Here is a 17,509-nt window from a genome sequence, read left to right as displayed (position 1 = left end):
CTCTCTCTCTCTCTCTCTCTCTCTCTCTCTCTCTCTCTCTCTCTCTGTCTCTGTCTCTCTCCCTCCCCCCCTCTCTCTTTCTTTCTGTCTGTCTGTCTTTCTGTCTTTCACCTTTTTTTGAGACGTTTCTATGTGTAGCCCTGGCTATCCTGTACCTTGCTTTGTAGACCAAGTTGGCCTCAAATTCAGAGATCTGCCTGTTTCTGCCTCCCAAGTGCTAGTATTAAAGGCATGTGCCACCACCACTCTGCAATTTTCTGTCTGTAAAGTGGGAATAATAATTTATACTTAAGCATAGACGAGATAACACACGGAGCCATGCTCCTACATACAGAGAAAGCTCAGAAGGATGTGTTTCTGTTCTTGGTCACAGGAGCTTTGGAAAGTCAGCACACATTAACGCTGTCTGCTGCACAGTAGCGCTGTTTACACACCACACCACTTTACAGTCATTTGTCTTAAGCTCTGCATGATGAGTGGTACCTTTGATCCCCCCACTTAGCAGATGAAGCAGAAGTACAGTGAGTTCATAGCTACACAGCAAGACCCTGTCTCAAACAAGCAAGGTCTCTGGTATAGCTTGGTGCTAGAAAGCCTGCTTAGCATGCACAAGCCCTGGCTCCTACCCATCACTAAAAACAAAAGAAAGGGGCTGCTGTTTTGTTTTGTTTTGTTTTGTTTTGTTTTGTTTTGTTTTGTTTTGTTTTGTTTTGTTTTGTCCTGGAACTCACTATGACACAGTGACTGTGGAGACCAGTCTGGCCTCCAACTCAGAGAGATCCACCTGTCCCTGATGAGATTAAAGGCATATTACACTATGACTAGCTAAGAAAAGTAGTTTTTTTTTTTAAAAAAGAAAAGAATAACATCACTGGATTTGGTGGTCCAGCTAGATCCATCCTGGCTTTTTATCTTCCTTGAGAGAGTCTGGGTTTCCTAGCATGGAGAGACCTGGGTTATGGGGACGGGGAGGGGGAAGGGAAGGTGGACGGGGGTGGGGACGGGGGCGGAGACGGAGACGGAAACAGAGATGGAGATGGAGACAGAGAGACAGACAGACACAGACAGAGAACAGAGAGACACAGAGAATGTCAGGGTGAGCAGAAACTAAGGGTCAGAAAGGTCAGAGAGTGTGTCAAAATTCACCAGCAGTAAGAGAGTATAAGTAGTGTATAAGTAAGTATAAATATAAGTAGTGAAGCAAATATTTAAGTATGGTTGTGGAGCAAAAAAATCAGATCAACTTAGTTATTATTATTATTAAAACTTAGTTATTATTAAAAAGTTATTATTAAGTTGAAGAGGTGGGACTGAGAAGATAGTGAGCTGAACAGAGAAGGTGGACTTGAACCCAGTGCTCCTGCCTCCCCACCTTGCATGTTAGTCTCCTATGATAACACGTCTGTGCTCACCCATGTCTGGCTTACCCTGGGTGCAGTGCTTAGGGCAGAGCACCAGAAGGTTGGCTCCGAGCAGGGTGGGACTATTCTGGTGTTTGGAGTGCAGTGGTGCAAAGAAGACCAGACTCAGCCCAATCTTATACCACTTCTCTGGCCAGGCTAAGTGGCAGTGCCTGGCCTCCAAGGGCACTTCCCGTCTGGATATGTTTGAACACATCAGCCTCATGACCTTGGACAGCCTGCAGAAATGCATCTTCAGTGTCGACAGCAACTGCCAAGAGTGAGTCTCTCTCTCTGTCTTTGCCTGGGAACCTGAGCCCTGGACCCTAGGAGGAGGTTGGGGACACTGTGACTGGCCAGAAGAACAGGTGGGCTAAAGTCACAGTTGGATTTAGATAACAACTCTTTAGAGGACTGAGAGTCAGGTAGATATACAACATAGGATCTAGAGAGGGAAAGATCTGAGCACGGTGCCGAAAATACGGAACATCAAGGAGGAACTGCAGAAACAGGTGCTGAGTGAAAGAAAGATGATAATAATGCTGAAGTCCACCTGGAATCAGGGACATGAGGCTCTTAAGGAGTGAGAGGCAGAGAGAAGTACTTTTGGAGGGCACTTTTGATGGGTGAGGGTGGGTGAGGTGTCTTAGTCCTGTGTCTCTGCCTTGGGGTGTTCTGGGGTTTCATGTGTCCTAAGACTCTGCTTTCTCTCTGGCCTGCCCTGCAGGTCTGACAGCAAATACATTGCTGCAATCCTGGAACTTAGCTCCCTTGTAGTGAAACGGCACCGCCAGCCCTTCCTGTACCTGGACTTCCTGTACTACCTCACTGCTGATGGGCGTCGCTTCCGCAAAGCCTGCGACCTGGTGCACAACTTCACAGATGCTGTCATCAGGGAGAGACGCAGCGCCCTCAATACTCGGGGTGTTGAATTCCTACAGGCCAAGACTAAGACCAAAACTTTAGATTTTATTGATGTTCTCTTGATGGCCGAGGTGGGTTTTTCTGGAATCTAAGTTGCATGGATCTCATTGTTCAACCTTGATAGAAATTGAACTTAATCTAAAGAGTTCTAGTGAGACATAGATGGTGACTGTAAAATGGAGGGTCCAGTTAGAGGTAAGTTTTAGAGGTGGCTCTGCTGAATATGGTGTAGAAGAAACAAAGAACAGAAAACTGAGAAGAAAACTGTGAGGCAGGCTCTGAGGATAATACAAGGGGACCCCAGTGCTCAGTGGGTGTCAGAACTTGTTGAAAGACAGACTCAGACGTGCTCAGATACTGTATCAGTTGTGGTCTTGCTTTGTGTGCAGGATGAACATGGTAAGGGACTATCGAATGAGGACATCCGAGCAGAGGCTGACACCTTCATGTTTGGAGGTGAGGGTCTGTTTGTAGGGCTAACGAAAGGGTGGGAAACTGTTAGTCCCAGACTCATCTGTTGGGGGACACCCAGGATATCTCATTCCTTCCATCCATCCCTTCCTTCTCCATCCTTCCTGGGGACCTCATTGTCTAGACACTGTCCAGCCTGTGATGCTGAAACAGCCATGAGACACAAGCCTTCCTGTCTGTCCCTCAGGCCATGACACCACCACCAGTGCACTCTCCTGGATTCTCTACAACCTGGCGAGGCACCCAGAATACCAGGAGCGCTGCCGGCAGGAGGTTGAGGAGCTGCTGAGGGACCGAGAGTCTGAGGAGATTGAATGGTGAGCTCAGGTCCTTGTTGTCTGTTTTATGGCCCTTCTCTTTGCCTCTGCTCCCCAGATGGGAAAGAGAAGTTCTTTTTGTTGATTCTTCCATCATTTTCTGGTGCTCATAAGAGCTGAGCTCAGAGGAAGACACCCATCCTAGCCATCAAGAGAAAGGCTATATGTTTAGTGATGGAAAGATCTCAAAGCCCATTCTTATCACCACTGCCTGGCTAGGCAACATGAGCAAGCTTTTATAAATCACCCGTATGCTCTGTAGCCTGGGGAAATCTTCCCTACAGAGCTGCTTGAAAAGTTAGTGACAGCACCAGGAGAACAGACTGTCCTTGCTCCTTTGCTCTTCTGCTTTTCCCTTCCTAAGACCCTTGCTCCCCTTTATCTCTGCTCTACTGTTCGATTCACACCTTTCACTCACTGCTGGAGATTCACAAGGATCTCAATGGGTAAAAGCTATACATCCCTTCATTCATGGAACATGTCCATAGTGCCTACCCTGTCACACCTCTAAGTTCAAGGCCAGCCTGGGCAACATGGTATAACACCTGTCTCAAAATCAAGGGTTACCAGTTTTTGAAGTAAAGTTGTTGCTGTAGTCTAGGCTGGCCTCAAATCAATCCCCATACCCCGTTCTTGAATGTTAGCATTATAAATCTACGTCACCATGTCAATTCCTAGATGCATTTTTAAGTTTGCCGGTTTGTGATGGAATATTTACTATTCTGCCCACACTGGTACCACAATGATGGACTCAAGTGTTCTGCTTCAGTCTACAGAACAGCTGAGGTAAACTGACAAAAGCAGAGTTAGGAAGAAGAAGAAAAAGAAGGCAAGCTGGTTGATGGTACAGTGAATGAGACAGTCAGAAGGAGCCGTCTCTGCTATACCAGGAGGAAAGCGTGCACGAGACCGTTTGGCATGCTTAGGAGTCAGGGGGACATAACATGCCTGGATACTTGGGAAATGCGCATGTGCGGACCAGGGAGGCTCCTCATGAGACTAGAGCTGGGAATACAGTGTTTTGAACTGTTAAGAACTTGAGCTGTAACCAGAGGTGTGTCTGCTGAAGACCTTTGCAAGCCACTATAGGAAGGCAGGAGAGAGAGTGGAAAAGCCAGGTGTGATGATCCAGGCAGGAATCTTGGTGGGGGCAGGGCGGCACTGCCAATTATATTGAGCACTAGGGAGCTAGGCTACAAAGTAATACTTGCCTCAAAATGAACATAAGAAAGATGTGTGGTGTGCTGTCTTTAGGACAGTTAGACGGTGGGCAGAAGTGGCTAGGCATTTGTAGTCCGTGTGCTTCACTGTTGCCTAGAGGCTCCCTGGGGAGCTTGGCTGAGGGATGAATGCAGCACAGAGCCTGAAAGTCACTAGCTGGAGGCTGGAGGGTATTGCTTGCCTTGCAGCTGGGCAAACAGCTTCTCCATGCTTGCTTTCCTTTAGTCTCCTGGGTGATCTCTAGGCCCTTCAGTCAAATGGCCTCGTAGGTCTTCCCTCAGCAGTGTCTACCATACCATGTGTATGTATTTTTCTACTCAGCATTGTGCCTAGCTGTTCCTTCTTTTGTGTTCTGAATGGCATTCCACCATTATTCAGTTCATTTCTATACGTGTGGAGAGTTATTCCACATGTATAGAAATATTTTCAGTGAGAACAAATATTGCTGAATTGCCATTTAGTACCTCTGTGCTGATTTACTATTCAATGTGTAATAGAACTAGTGATTTTCCTATTGCTACCTTTTGACTAACTGCATTGGATTTTGTTAAATGAGTGTGCCATGACTTATCAAAACGTTCCATTCTTGATGGCTTTTATTCTTTTTCACATTTTGTATGTTATTCAGGGTGCATGTGTGTGCATGCATGCCTGTGTGTGTATATGTGTGTATGTGTTTGTGTATATGTGTGTGTGCACACACACATGCACCTGGGCACACATGTACAATGATGGATATGTGGAACTCAGAAGACAATTTGTAGAATTTCTACCATGTGGCACCCAGTGGTTAAACGGAAGTTCTCAGGTCTTGCCAGCAGGTGTCTTTATCCTGTGGGCCATCTTGTTGGCCTTCTAGCCTTTCCTCTAAAGACACAATGTAGGAAATATCTGTGTACTTGGACCCTTTGTAGCCCATATAAATGCCCGTGTAGGACAAATTCCAAGGCTAGTTGCTGAAGTCAGGCCTTAGGAATCTATGCTGGGGTTGGAGAAGTGACTCAGCAGTTAGGAGCACCTGGAACTCCAGCTCCAGGGGATCTGATGATGTCACTGGCCTCTGCAGGCGCAACACAACACCACAGACACACCCCCCCACCCCCACATCATACATATACATATAATTTTTAAAACATCACTCATTTTATTCAAAAGTTTTGAGTTCTATAACTTAGTGGCTCTTGGAAAATCCCACTTCCACACAGAGACTCAGAGAGTGCTCATTTCTTTGTGTCTTCATCAGAATATATCAGAGAACTTGAAAGTGATGAACAATCTGAAAAGTTGTGGCACACTGTGCTGTATGAATGAACACCACTGTACAGACATGCTGAACATGGCAATCATCTTTAGATCTACCACACATGCCTTTTTCTTTGACATATCAAATAACTTTGTTTTCCTAACTTTGGAATTTCTATGCTTTTCTTTCTTTTCTTCCTTTCTTTTCCGGTATACAAGAACTCTTTTAAAAAATGTTTTTAATCTTTTGTTTTTTGAGACACAGTCTCACTATGTAGGCTGTCTTAGAACTCAGTATGTTGTGTTCAGCTGGGTCCCTGAGCTGCCATCTCTCCACTACAGGTAGCCTCTGCACATGCCTATATCCACAGTGTCTGCAGCACAGGGCCCTCTCCTGCCTCTGTACATGTCTACATCCTCACACCGACAGGCCCCCCAGCTTCCTATGGCCCTTTCAACAGTAGTGCAGTTGTCCCTTGAGCCTCCCACAGGAGGCTCTCACAAATGCTCCTTATGTAACCGCTCTGGGCTTTGACTTTTCAAATTCTCCCATCACGAGGCCATTAAAATTTAGTTTCTGAGTTGGAGGCCAAGCTGGTCCACTGACAAGTCTCTTCTGGCCTCCACAGACATATAGCACACATGAACATGGATAATTTTAAATTTTTAATATTTTTAAGAACAAACAATATTTTAGGTACAGAATTGTGGATCAGTCTCACTCGGTGGCAGAGAGACTTTGGTTCTGCTCCTGGACAATTGTGTGCTGTGTTCCTTAGGGACGACCTGGCCCAGCTGCCCTTCCTGACCATGTGCATCAAGGAGAGTCTGCGGCTGCATCCCCCAGTCTTAATAATCTCCCGATGCTGCACCCAGGACGTTCAGCTGCCAGATGGCCGGGTCATCCCCAAAGGTGCCCTCAGTATCAGTGGAAGGAGGGGCCTGGGTAGGACGGTGGTCCCCAGAAGCATCATGGACCTGGCCTAACTGTCTCCTTGCTCAACAGGGAACATCTGTGTCATCAGCATTTTTGGGGTTCACCACAACCCTTCAGTCTGGCCAGACCCTGAGGTGCGACTCTACCCTTTCCCCAACTCTGGAGCCTGGAGAAGAGGCACAAGCCTACCAGAGAAACCAGAGCTACCAGCCTGGACATGGGGAAGAGACATGACCCACTAGCGTAGTCTTTCCTGGCCTACAGGTCTACAACCCCTTCAGATTTGACCCAGAAAACCCACAGAAAAGGTCACCTCTGGCTTTTATTCCCTTCTCAGCGGGGAGCAGGTGAGGAAGTGGTCTTGGGTGAGGGGGAGAAGTCTGGGTCTGACAGTGGGACCAGGGGACAGTTGGGTGAATGAGGATTCTGTGTCTCCTCCTCGACCTTTGCCTGCATTATGTGCAAAGGTGTGCAGAGCCTGCGGTGGCAAGGTCAAAGGCTGATGCTTTGTACTCAGAGTCACGCCCTGGTCTGTACTGGGCGCTGGGACTAGGCCAGGTCCCAAAAATGCGGACACCCACGCAGGGTCCCAGGCACATCAGTGCCCCCTTGGCCCTCCTGACCGTGGGGGGAGGGGACTGAGCCAGGTTGGATCCGAGGATGCCTGGCTGGTTCCTCACGCAGTCAGAGTCCCCACCGGTCCTTCCGCAGGAACTGCATAGGACAGACTTTTGCCATGAGCGAGATAAAGGTAGCGCTGGCGCTGACCCTGCTGCGCTTCCGCGTCCTGCCAGATGACAAGGATCCGCGCCGGAAGCCGGAGCTGATCCTGCGCGCGGAGGGCGGGCTGTGGCTGCGGGTGGAGCTGCTGAGCGCCGGCGCACAGTGACCTCACAGCTGCCTTGGGACCTGCTCACCCATGCTCCTACCTCTTTAAATCTCTGAATAAACAGAACTGCCTCCTGTTCTTTGAGTGACTATGAGCATCAGACCAGAATTTTATCACAAGATCCTCAATGCCTCCTGGGTGGTCCCCGAGGGTCTCCGTGCTGATGAGACTTCTACTGGAAGACCTTGTGAGCCACCACGGATGTTTAAGCAGGAGAGGGGAGCAGGTTTTCCTCCTGCTTCTGTCCTTCTGGCACAACATTTAAGAGTGGAACACTACACTAGACCTGGCCTGTTACATATGAAGGGATAGTTGTAGAATCTGAAGCAGGATGTTCCTTAAGCGAGGGGAATCTTGGAACCGCTGGGGATGGTTTTATATAATTTTCAGACCTTGTGACGACTAAAGCAGCTAACTCTACATGAATCACACCGACAGGCCCCCCAGCTTCCTATGGCCCTTTCAACAGTAGTGCAGCTGTCCCTTGAGCCTCCCACAGGCTCCGGCAGGAGGCTCTCACAAATGCTCCTTATGTAACCGCTCTGGGCTTTGACTTTTCAAATTCTCCCATCACGAGACCATTAACATTTAGTTTCTGAGTTGGAGGCCAAGCTGGTCCACAAAGTGAGTTCCAGGACAGCCAAGGCTACACAGAAAACCCTGTCTCAAAAAACAAAACAGAAACTGAGTTTCAGTTGATCACACATCTATAGACCCAGTACTTGGGAGACAGAAGCAGAGGGATGTTGGAGCAGAGGTTGACGTGAGCTTTTGTTACCCAATGAAATACTGTCTGGAAGGGGGGCAGTGATCTGATGGTAGAATGCCTACCATGCAAGACACACACCATAATCTGGGCTTGGTGTCACAAGCCTAAAATTTAGCACTCGAGAGTTGGAGACAGGAGGATCAGAAATTCCATGTCATCCTTGGCTACATAAGTTCCAAGGTAGCCCGAGATACATGAGGCACCGCCTCAAAAAACATGATTTAAAATATATATATATTTTTTTTTTCTTTTCTGTTGTGGGAAATGGCTTCAGAACAAAAATCTTCTTCAAGTCCAATTTATTTTTAGCTTTCTGCACTCATTTCAATTGTCTCTAGTGTTTGTTTCTAGTCTAGTTTGGTTTGGGATTTTGGGGTGCTGTGCTGGAATTGGGCCCAGGGCCCATGTGAGGCAAGTGCTTCCCCACTGAGCTACCCTCCCAGCTGACCCTGTACTGTATTGCCTTTGCAGGTAACGTATTCCCTTAGAGAACTGGGACAGCATTCAGGTGTGCGCTCTGCATGCAGCTAGAAATGTAACCCATATAACTTAGCTGACCTTGAAGTGATGCACATCTTAAGTGAGTATTTGAGGCAGGGTCTCGCTGTGTGACCCTAGCTAGTCTGGTGCATGCAATGCAGAGCAGGCTGGCCTCAAAGATCGATCAGTCTGTGCCTGCTTCCCTCGTGCTGGGATTAACACTGCTTGCCACCACTCCTCACAGTTATCTCTGTACTTTAAATTATAGTTAGTTATTATTGGGGGGCATGTACATGCCACAGTGTATATGTGGAAGTCTGACAACGTCTGGGAATCAATTCTCCTTTAGCCTCCTGGATTGAATGCACGCCATCTGTTTTGGCAGCAAGCTGTCTTCCCTACTGAACCATCTCACAGCCCCTCAAGTGAGATTTTTAAAATGCCTTACTACACTGGTGATTCCACTCTTTGATGTGTTGGGGTAACAGTTACCTTTGATTTAATACTTTTCGGGCCATAGTCACCCACTGCATTACACAGCATGAAAGATCTTAGACTTTGAGCAAATATAAGGGACAGGTGAACTTTGGGTTAGATTCTCTTGGGAATTTTGTGTGTCATTTGTTTGGGAGGGGAATAGAAAATGGGTACTTTGGTAGTCACTGGGTGGGCTGTTTCAGTGACTGCTACTGTTATTTTGGCCACCATGCTCATTATTTCATATATATTTGACATTATAATGTAGTTATAACACTTCTTTTTTTCCTTTCCTCATCCCAAACCCTTCCATAGATCGTCCCCCACTCTCCATCAAATTCATGGCCTCTTTTTCATTAATTGTTATTATATGCAAATTCATATACACATACATATCTATTCCTACATACAGTCTGCTAAGTCTCGATAGTTACTTGTATGTATGTTTTCAAGGCTGACCATTTCTGTCAGATCTAGTGGTGCAAGCCTTTAATCCTAACACTCAGGAAACTGAGGCACATGGATCTCTGTGAATTCAAGGTTAGTTTGGTTTACATAGCAAGTTCCAGGACAGCCAGGACTATGTAGAGAAACACTGTCCCCAAACACAAAACAAATTTCAATTTTATGTGTTGAGTGTTTTGCTTATATGAGTGTACTGCATACATAAGTATAGGTGTGTACAGAGTCCAGAAGAGGGTATTGGATCCCCAAGAACCAGAGTCAGGCATTTAAGCTGCCACAGTGGTCGTGAGAATAGAACCCTGATCCTCTGCCATGGCAGCAAGTGCTCTTAACTGCTGAGTTGTCTTGTGGAATATATTTAATCTCAATCAAGAACTTCTACCCTACCTTTGATTATTCAATTCCCAGAAAAGAGACATGATCGACCTTTAATTTATAATCAAAGCTGGGTAGCTATCTACCCCCTGTGTTATTAGAATGTGCTTTCTTATCGATAACCCCAAGCTACTATGCTTTGTCTGGGCTGCTCTTAGCTCCAATTGGTTAACCCTCATGGCCACAATTTTAAGGTTCTTACCCCACAGTGGTTTCTCTCTTCGCCTTCCTCTCCTCCCCGCTCCACCCCCTGTGGTTCCCTTCTGATCCCAAGCCCAGTAACCCAAAGGCCCACCTAGCTCAGTTCTGCCCAGCTCTAGGCTGTAAGCATCTTAATTCACCATTCAGGAATAACATGGAGGGCAAGGACACATAAAACTACTTGACACTTGACTCTCTCATCTCTGGGAGCAACCAGGCTTTAGGGGTCAATATTTAGCACAACAATACAAACAGCATCAGACCAACCCACTATACTCTCTCTATATCCCCATGATTCCCATAATGGTATAGTGTGTTTTGAAGGGATTTTTTCAGTTATATTTTTATTTTCATATAATTTTTGGCTATTTTATGCCTTTTAGGTTTTCACATAAATTTCATAATCAGCTGAACATAGTAGTACATCCCTTTAATCCTAGCTTTCAGGAGGCAGTAGCAGGTGGACACAGCAAAGTCCAAGCCACTTTGACCTACATGGTGAGACCCTGTCTCAAAATTAATTAATTTCACAACCAGTGTGTCTATTTCTACAAAGAGTGCTGCTTGAATTTTGTTTAAGAGATTTTTTAAATCAACAGGTCAATTTGAAGAGAATAAGCATTTTAACATTGTTGAGCCATCCTATCCATGAACATTGTATGTCTCTCCGTTTATTGGAATCACATTGAATTTTTATCATCAGTGCCTCGAGGTCTTCATTACAGACGTCTTGCACATACTTTTCACAGCTGAGTTCGAATTTCATGGATGCCCATCCCTTTTGAAAAAATATTCTTTTTTTTTTTTTAACTAGGAAATACTCCACTCTTTGCTTTATGATGGAGCAAACTTTCATCGTCTATGCCTTGTTTGCTACACTGTTTTATTTCCTGTTCTGCCAAGAACCATGATGCCCATGGAAAGTGGAGGTTTGTGAGTCTCTGAAACTCTGCTGCAAATGCCAGTATAATTCTTCTAACTCTCTTGTGCCTGCTTCTACCCTGAGGGCATGGACCCTGTTTGTCTCCTGACTGTGGAGAATGCACAGCTGGTGGGAAGGAGTAGTCTTCATGCATTCAATGTGTGTGGAAGTGGATGACTGCAGTGGCGATTCTGGAAAGAGCACACACCACCCTTCTGAGGGCTCTAGAGGCAGATTCTTGATGTTCTTGATGACTGAACTGAGGTGGCAATGAGGCAGGGGAAGGGAGGTGATGCAGTTCATATCATCCCACCAGTGTCGGGAGCCCAGGACTCCCTGCTCTCCCCTCTCCTTGCAGCCGTGCTGCTTGGGGTTTGAATCTTTGAGCACTTGCTTCATGAGACCAACCACAGAGTGAGTCTGGACAGGTTCAAGGTTGTTTGGGAAGATCATGTGATCTGAGCTAGGGGCTTGTCCTCCCTGAGCAACAGTTCTGTTAAATGGACATCTCTCCTCTGGATGCCATCACCATGTGACAGCCGAGACTCAGACTCAAATGATGAAGGAGAACGTGATAGGAAACCTTGAGGCCACCTGCATGCCAGAAGCAGACACGCTTTATGTACACCACCATGGTTGCCATTGTCCTCTGGAGAAGCAGCGCCAATACAAAGACCATACGTTAGTAAGGGATTTACTAGCATGTCTCACACAATTCTAGCTGAGTCTGTATGGTGGAGAAGTTGAGAAACTTGCAGTTGCTCAGTCCTTTTAGCTGGATGTCTCCACAGTTCAAAACTGGGGCTATCTGAAGAGCCATTGATTTTCAACCCCCATTGGAAGTATGATGGATCTGGCTTCCAATGTTTGCAAAAGTAGCAGTCAGAGTAGACTCACACAAAAGCAAGGAGTAAAGGTGGGCAGAGACAAGCAACCCCGCTTTTCCTTCAGGCCTCTTTATAGCTAAGCTGCAGTGAGAAGGTGATGCTTTCCAGGGGTAAGGCCTTCTTCACTTCATCCTTCCAGGAAATGTCCTCATAAGCCCTCGCAGAGGAAAGTCTCTTAGTTGATTCCACATCCAGTCAAGTTGACCACCAAGATTAAGCACCACACACCCTCCCATACAATAAGCACATTTTATTGAGAGGGCTCTGCACAATATAGTACTTTCCCTACACACTCTGCATACAGTACTTGCTCACAGCAGCTCCGGTAGTAATTACCAGGTCCTTCCTTCACCCCTCCTTTTGGCTATTCTTTCTCCTCCTCAATAGACAGCTCACTTCCCAGCTGTGAGGATGGCAATCAAGAAAGCTGGGCAGTCAAAGAAAGATGGGGTGGGAAGAGGACTCACTCAGTGTCCCCTGATTCTGTCCTCTCCTGAGTGAACCTCATCTCCTCAACACCCTTTTCAGTTCCACCTTGCACGTGTTCTCATTACTCTAGCCCTTGCCCAGCAGACCAGCAAAACCTCAGCTGTGTTCTCACAGCCAAGCTCCTTATTTTTCCAGTCTGACCTGAGTACTCTCTAGCAGGGCTGTTTCCTTTATTCCTGTGCCGCTGTGCTTAGACTCTAAGCCTCACAGGGAGAGCATGAATTTTCCCAGGCTGTGAGGCTATTGAGCAGGAGCATCACAGAACCTTAGTTCCATAGTGAGAAATGTTGCATGCCACCCTTCCACATTGCAAGCTGCTCTGGGGCCAGGCTTAATCTAGTCCTGGTCTTCTGGCTTCTAAAATTCAAGTTCTTTTTCCTAGTGTATCCTGTCTTTAGAAGGGCATAGCTTCTGAACATGTGGTGACTCAGAATAACCCCTGCTCACATCCCCACTCTTGCCCTTTATCCCAGAAAGAAGTGCCCAAGTTCTAAAGATCAAGTGGTTTACAACCCTGAGATACCTTATCTGTAAACAAGGCCAGCCCTACCACCACATATTGGCCACTTTCCCGGACCCAGAGCAAGGAGCGAGATCTGAAATCAATTGGCTGCTCCAATCTAATCCAGCCCCCCCATAAACCCATCCAGGTCAGAAGCCAGGGGAAAAGACCCTAAAGAAGAGAGAAGAGACTGTGGGGAACATAGGAGAAGTTACCAAGCTGCTGGTGGTGGGGCTATAGGAGAGGGCTCAGGATGGGGCAAGTACTGCTTAAGAATAATATAGCTTCAGGGAGCACGTGGTCCAGGCTACTCTGCTCTGTCCCCAGCCCAAGTAGTCCCTACTCCTGTCCACTGTCCCTGGAGGTCCTTGCTCTCCTCTGAGCTCTTGTAAAATATAAGTTAGAAGGATGGGGTTGTAGTCCAGTTTATACAGTGCTTGCCTAGCATAGAAGAGGGCCCTGGGCTTGATCTCCAGTTCCACATAGACTGAGGATAGTGTGGCACACCTGTAACTCCAGTACTCAGGCTTGGAATTAGGAGTTTTAGAAGTTTAAGTCATCCTTAGCAGCATAGCATTAGACATTGTCTCCAAAACTCAAAATACATAAATTAATGATCATACAGAAGAGTAAATATTAACTAAAGTGCTATCTGGGAAAGCATTATTTTCTATTTAAGAAAAGAAAGGTGGTGGTGCATGTCTTTAATTCAAGAATTCGGGAAGCAGAGGCAGGTAGATCTCTGTGAGTTCAAGGCCATCCTGATCTATAGAGCAAGTTCCAGAACAGCCAGGGCTGCTCACAGAAACTGTCTGAAAAAGATCAGAAAGAAAGGAAAGGGAAAGACTAAGAAGGAAGGAAGGAAGGAAGGAAGGAAGGAAGGAAGGAAGGAAGGAAGGAAGGAAGGAAGGAAACTAGAGAGATGACTAAGCAGTTAGAGTGTTTGCTGCTCTTCAAGAGGATCAGTTTCACTCACCCATCCATATCAGGTGGCTCACAACCACCTGTAACTCCAGCTATAGGGGAGCAGATTTCCTGTTCTGGCTTTCACTGGCATAGGGGTACATGCACGCGCACACACGCGCGCGCGCGCGCACACACACACAGAGGAACAGCTGAGGAGACTGGACTTGAAATCCACCAGGATGAGCAGCTGGTGGGCAGGCTCTCCAATCCCATAGCCTTCTACTGCTCTACTGAAAAATTGGTGCCTGCCATCCTCACAACCCATTTTGACAAAAGCTCAGGAGATGACTGGGAACCAGATTGGCCATATTCTGATCACCAACCTTGTAGATTCCAAAGTTCACCCTTTTACTTAGTGTGCCATGTCCTTGGAGGAGCAGGGATGCTGGGAATACATAACCCAGAGCCAACCTTGTCCCACAATAGTCCTAAGATTCAGATGTCCATGTTTTTGCAAGCCTATGATAATTCTCCTTTGCAGCAGGCTGATCCTACCCCCATCTTGGCCACTTTCCCAGGCAAGGAGGAGGCATCCAGGCTAGGCAGGGATTGGCTGGCATAGAATGGCCCACCCTCCAAGCATCGAGAAGCAAGGGATAAAAGAGTCCCAGAGGAGAAGAGGGAAGGTATGGTAGAGATACCTGTTCCTGAGTGGAGGTGCCAAGCTGGGGGTGGTTATATTTTAGGGACCTAGTCTGGAATAGGGAGGGTAAAACTCAAGGCCAGGGCAGGGCAGAAGGCCAGCTGACCAAGCAGGAATGCCACAGGAAGCCAGCTGGCCTTGGGGATAGTAGTTTCTGAATAACTGAAGCCTGGTTAGTTTTGCATAATTTAGGGAGGTATTAACTCCAATCAATATCTCTGCTCCTTCATGCTTTGCTAGCTCTGGTCATTCCCCTCACCAGCATACCCCTCCTTCCCCTATTCATCTTCTTCTCCACTCCTATACCTCTTCACCCAACATTTCCTTGGTTCTCAAGGCTCCTTTCTGCTCTGTCCTCTGTCCAGTGTCTTGAGATTCTTGTCCCTTTCCGGGACCTCAGTTACTCACTGCACATTTATTCACCCAGCAGGATGTCACAGCTGAACCTGTCTTGGCTGGGACTGGGGCCTGAGGTGGCTTTCCCATGGAAGACCCTGCTACTGCTTGGGGCCTCCTGGATCCTGGCCCGAATTCTGATCCAGATCTATGCTGCCTATAGGAACTATCGTCATCTCCATGGCTTCCCTCAGCCCCCCAAACGGAACTGGCTTATGGGTCACGTGGGCATGGTAAGAATGGCATCAGGATGGGTGGGAGTATCAGAGTGGACAGACTTTCGAGGGACCAGGAATGGGACTCAGAGTGATGGAGAAGGTTAGGTGATATTGATCTTTGGTGTGCCTTGCCAAGCCTTTCTCACCCCCTGTACTCTCACCATAGGCTGCTCTGGTATTTCTATCTGTCTCTCACTGAAGGATGCACAGAGATTCTCACGGTGGGATATACAGAGTGAGAACTCCTGGCATTTCCTTAGTCTGCTGTTGGATTTGAGGTTCCAGAAGGACTGTGACTGTTTCTTTTCCTTTGTGTGAGCCCATCTCAGTCCTATGGTTTTCTAGTATTGATCTTTGATCTCTCTCCTACACTGCGCATAGGTGGGGCTCAGCTGGGCTGCAGGCTGACTTCTCACTGCCCCCTCCCTGGGCCACTTTCTCCTTATCATGCTTTCCTTCTCTAAGATAGACAGTGAGTCCTGCATTGCTAGCTGGGTAAAAGCTGTTCCTCACCCTCCCATGAACCTTCCTTGACCCCACCCTTGACCCCACCTTTGGACTTTGATTTATATCTGCTCTTCCACTTAGGTGGCTTAGCCCTAGGTATTTTGCTTGCAAATGGCTCAATGTGGACTGTATATAGAAGTTCAGGATGCTCTGTCTGAGGCTGGTGGGCAGCTGGTGCTGGTGGATAGGAGCTGCCACTCTAATAGAGACATAGAGGTCACTTCTGTTCCCCTGGAGCCTGCCTAGGGTAGAAGGTCCCTGGTGTGTGGCCCTTTGTTCAGGGGAGGAACTGGAGACCTTGTGGACCAGTCAGGACATGAAAGGTCATAGGTAGACAATATAACTTGTCCACTGAAGGGCCTGAAATGGACACTTGGGGCTTGGGCATGGCTCTGGAAGAAACAAAACTGACAGATGCAAGGGTTCTTGTCATTCCTGCACAACCAGGACACTGGTTCACTTATGACAGAGACTGTGTCACTTCCAAAGGCTGTAGAAGGGACTCTCTGATAATCCTGGGAAGGAAACTTAGTTATTTTTTTTTTTTTTTGGAGAAAACACACACACACACACACACACACACACACACACACACACACACACAGAGTGATATATTGAGGAGTGATGAGAACATCCTAAGAAAGTTGTCCTGAAGTAGAATTGTCATTGTGCTGACATCAGGGTCTGCAGACACAAACCTAGTAATCTATTGCTCACCTGTGCTACATGGTACCAATCGTTCTAATATACTAGTTTGTACATCATGGTGCTACCTTGAAAATTGTAGGTAATTTGTAGTATCGTGGTATTTATGCAGGTGAAAGTATCTAAACACAGAAATGTGGAGGGAAAATAACAAGCAATAGAAATTCTTTAGCTTCATTGCAGACTTAAGAGATCAAAGTCATCTGTACAGTCTGTCTTTGACAGAAACGTCATTATGCAGTGCACAATCATATATACACAGTCATGTATACACACAGATACGTATCTACACATATATGTCAAGTAAGGTAGAAGAAAGAAGGGTTACATTGCATTATGGGAATTGGCTTATATCTTTGTGGAGACTGAGGAGTACCTCAGTATGCCCTCTGCAAACTGGAATTTCAGGAATGTAGGCTTTGAGCAACTCAGACTTGGAACAACAGTGTGAAAACCCAGGGGTGTATGGAGGATCAGGTGTAATACTGGAGTTCAGTGTCACAAGGACCTGAAATTTGATATCTGATGGCAGAAGATGCATGTCCCAGCTCTGGAAATAAGACTAAATTTCCCCCTCTCTGCCTATTGTCTCTAGATCTTCAGTGGGTTGGATGGTGCTATCCACACTATGTACCAATGCAAATAATACATATATATTTGAAACACCAACACAGACACATCCAGAGGTCATGAACATCTGTACCTCAGCCATCTGTACTCAGCCAATTTGATCCTTGATATAAACTACCTCAAGAAGTGACTGTCCCTGTATTGTTTGCAGGTAACTCCTACAGAGCAGGGCATGAAGGAACTGACTCAGTTGGTGGGTACCTACCCCCAAGGCTTTTTGATGTGGATTGGGCCAATGGTCCCTGTTATTACTCTATGCCATCCTGACATCGTCCGATCTATCCTCAATGCCTCAGGTACCCATGGAAACTGTTGGTGGTGGGGATCTGAGGACTTTCAATCCCTTCTATGTCTCTCTGACAGTGTTCCAGTTCCTCCTTTCTCCCCCCTCTCTTTCTTCTTCTTCTTCTTCTTCTTCTTCTTCTTCTTCTTCTTCTTCTTCTTCTTCTTCTTCTTCTTCTTCTTCTTCTTCTTCT

At 46.7% G+C, this 17,509-nt stretch overlaps 2 protein-coding genes across 8 annotated transcripts in view; both read left to right on the top strand.

Moving 5' to 3' along the window:
• Nucleotides 1–7,490, top strand: part of LOC110312367 (cytochrome P450 4F6) — a 22,424-nt gene extending 14,934 nt beyond the window's left edge. For both annotated transcript variants that reach the window (XM_021185915.2, XM_021185912.2), the window contains 8 exons: nucleotides 1,559–1,680; nucleotides 2,128–2,395; nucleotides 2,714–2,780; nucleotides 2,983–3,112; nucleotides 6,355–6,488; nucleotides 6,582–6,646; nucleotides 6,777–6,859; nucleotides 7,224–7,490. In XM_021185915.2, coding sequence (XP_021041574.1) covers nucleotides 1,559–1,680; nucleotides 2,128–2,395; nucleotides 2,714–2,780; nucleotides 2,983–3,112; nucleotides 6,355–6,488; nucleotides 6,582–6,646; nucleotides 6,777–6,859; nucleotides 7,224–7,401 — 1,047 coding nt within the window. In that variant the 3' untranslated portion in view covers nucleotides 7,402–7,490. The remainder of the gene's footprint in view (nucleotides 1–1,558; nucleotides 1,681–2,127; nucleotides 2,396–2,713; nucleotides 2,781–2,982; nucleotides 3,113–6,354; nucleotides 6,489–6,581; nucleotides 6,647–6,776; nucleotides 6,860–7,223) is intronic.
• Nucleotides 7,491–14,541: 7,051 nt separating this feature from the next.
• LOC110312365 (leukotriene-B4 omega-hydroxylase 3) overlaps nucleotides 14,542–17,509 on the top strand; it is a 12,105-nt gene continuing 9,137 nt past the window's right edge. Inside the window, exons 1-3 of one of the 6 annotated variants that reach the window (XM_021185910.2) lie at nucleotides 14,542–14,560; nucleotides 15,008–15,206; nucleotides 17,185–17,329. In XM_021185910.2, coding sequence (XP_021041569.1) covers nucleotides 15,009–15,206; nucleotides 17,185–17,329 — 343 coding nt within the window. In that variant the 5' untranslated portion in view covers nucleotides 14,542–14,560; nucleotide 15,008. Of the gene's footprint in view, nucleotides 14,750–15,004; nucleotides 15,207–17,184; nucleotides 17,330–17,509 lie in introns of all 6 variants that reach the window. The other 5 variants (XM_021185908.2, XM_021185907.2, XM_021185909.1 and 2 more) reach the window with 5 other exon arrangements.

The sequence above is a fragment of the Mus caroli genome, chromosome 17 (assembly GCF_900094665.2).
Source record: "Mus caroli chromosome 17, CAROLI_EIJ_v1.1, whole genome shotgun sequence".
Lineage (NCBI taxonomy): Eukaryota > Metazoa > Chordata > Mammalia > Rodentia > Muridae > Mus > Mus caroli.
The sequence above is the reverse complement of the archived record's forward strand: the minus strand, read 5'-3'. Positions and strand labels throughout refer to the sequence as shown.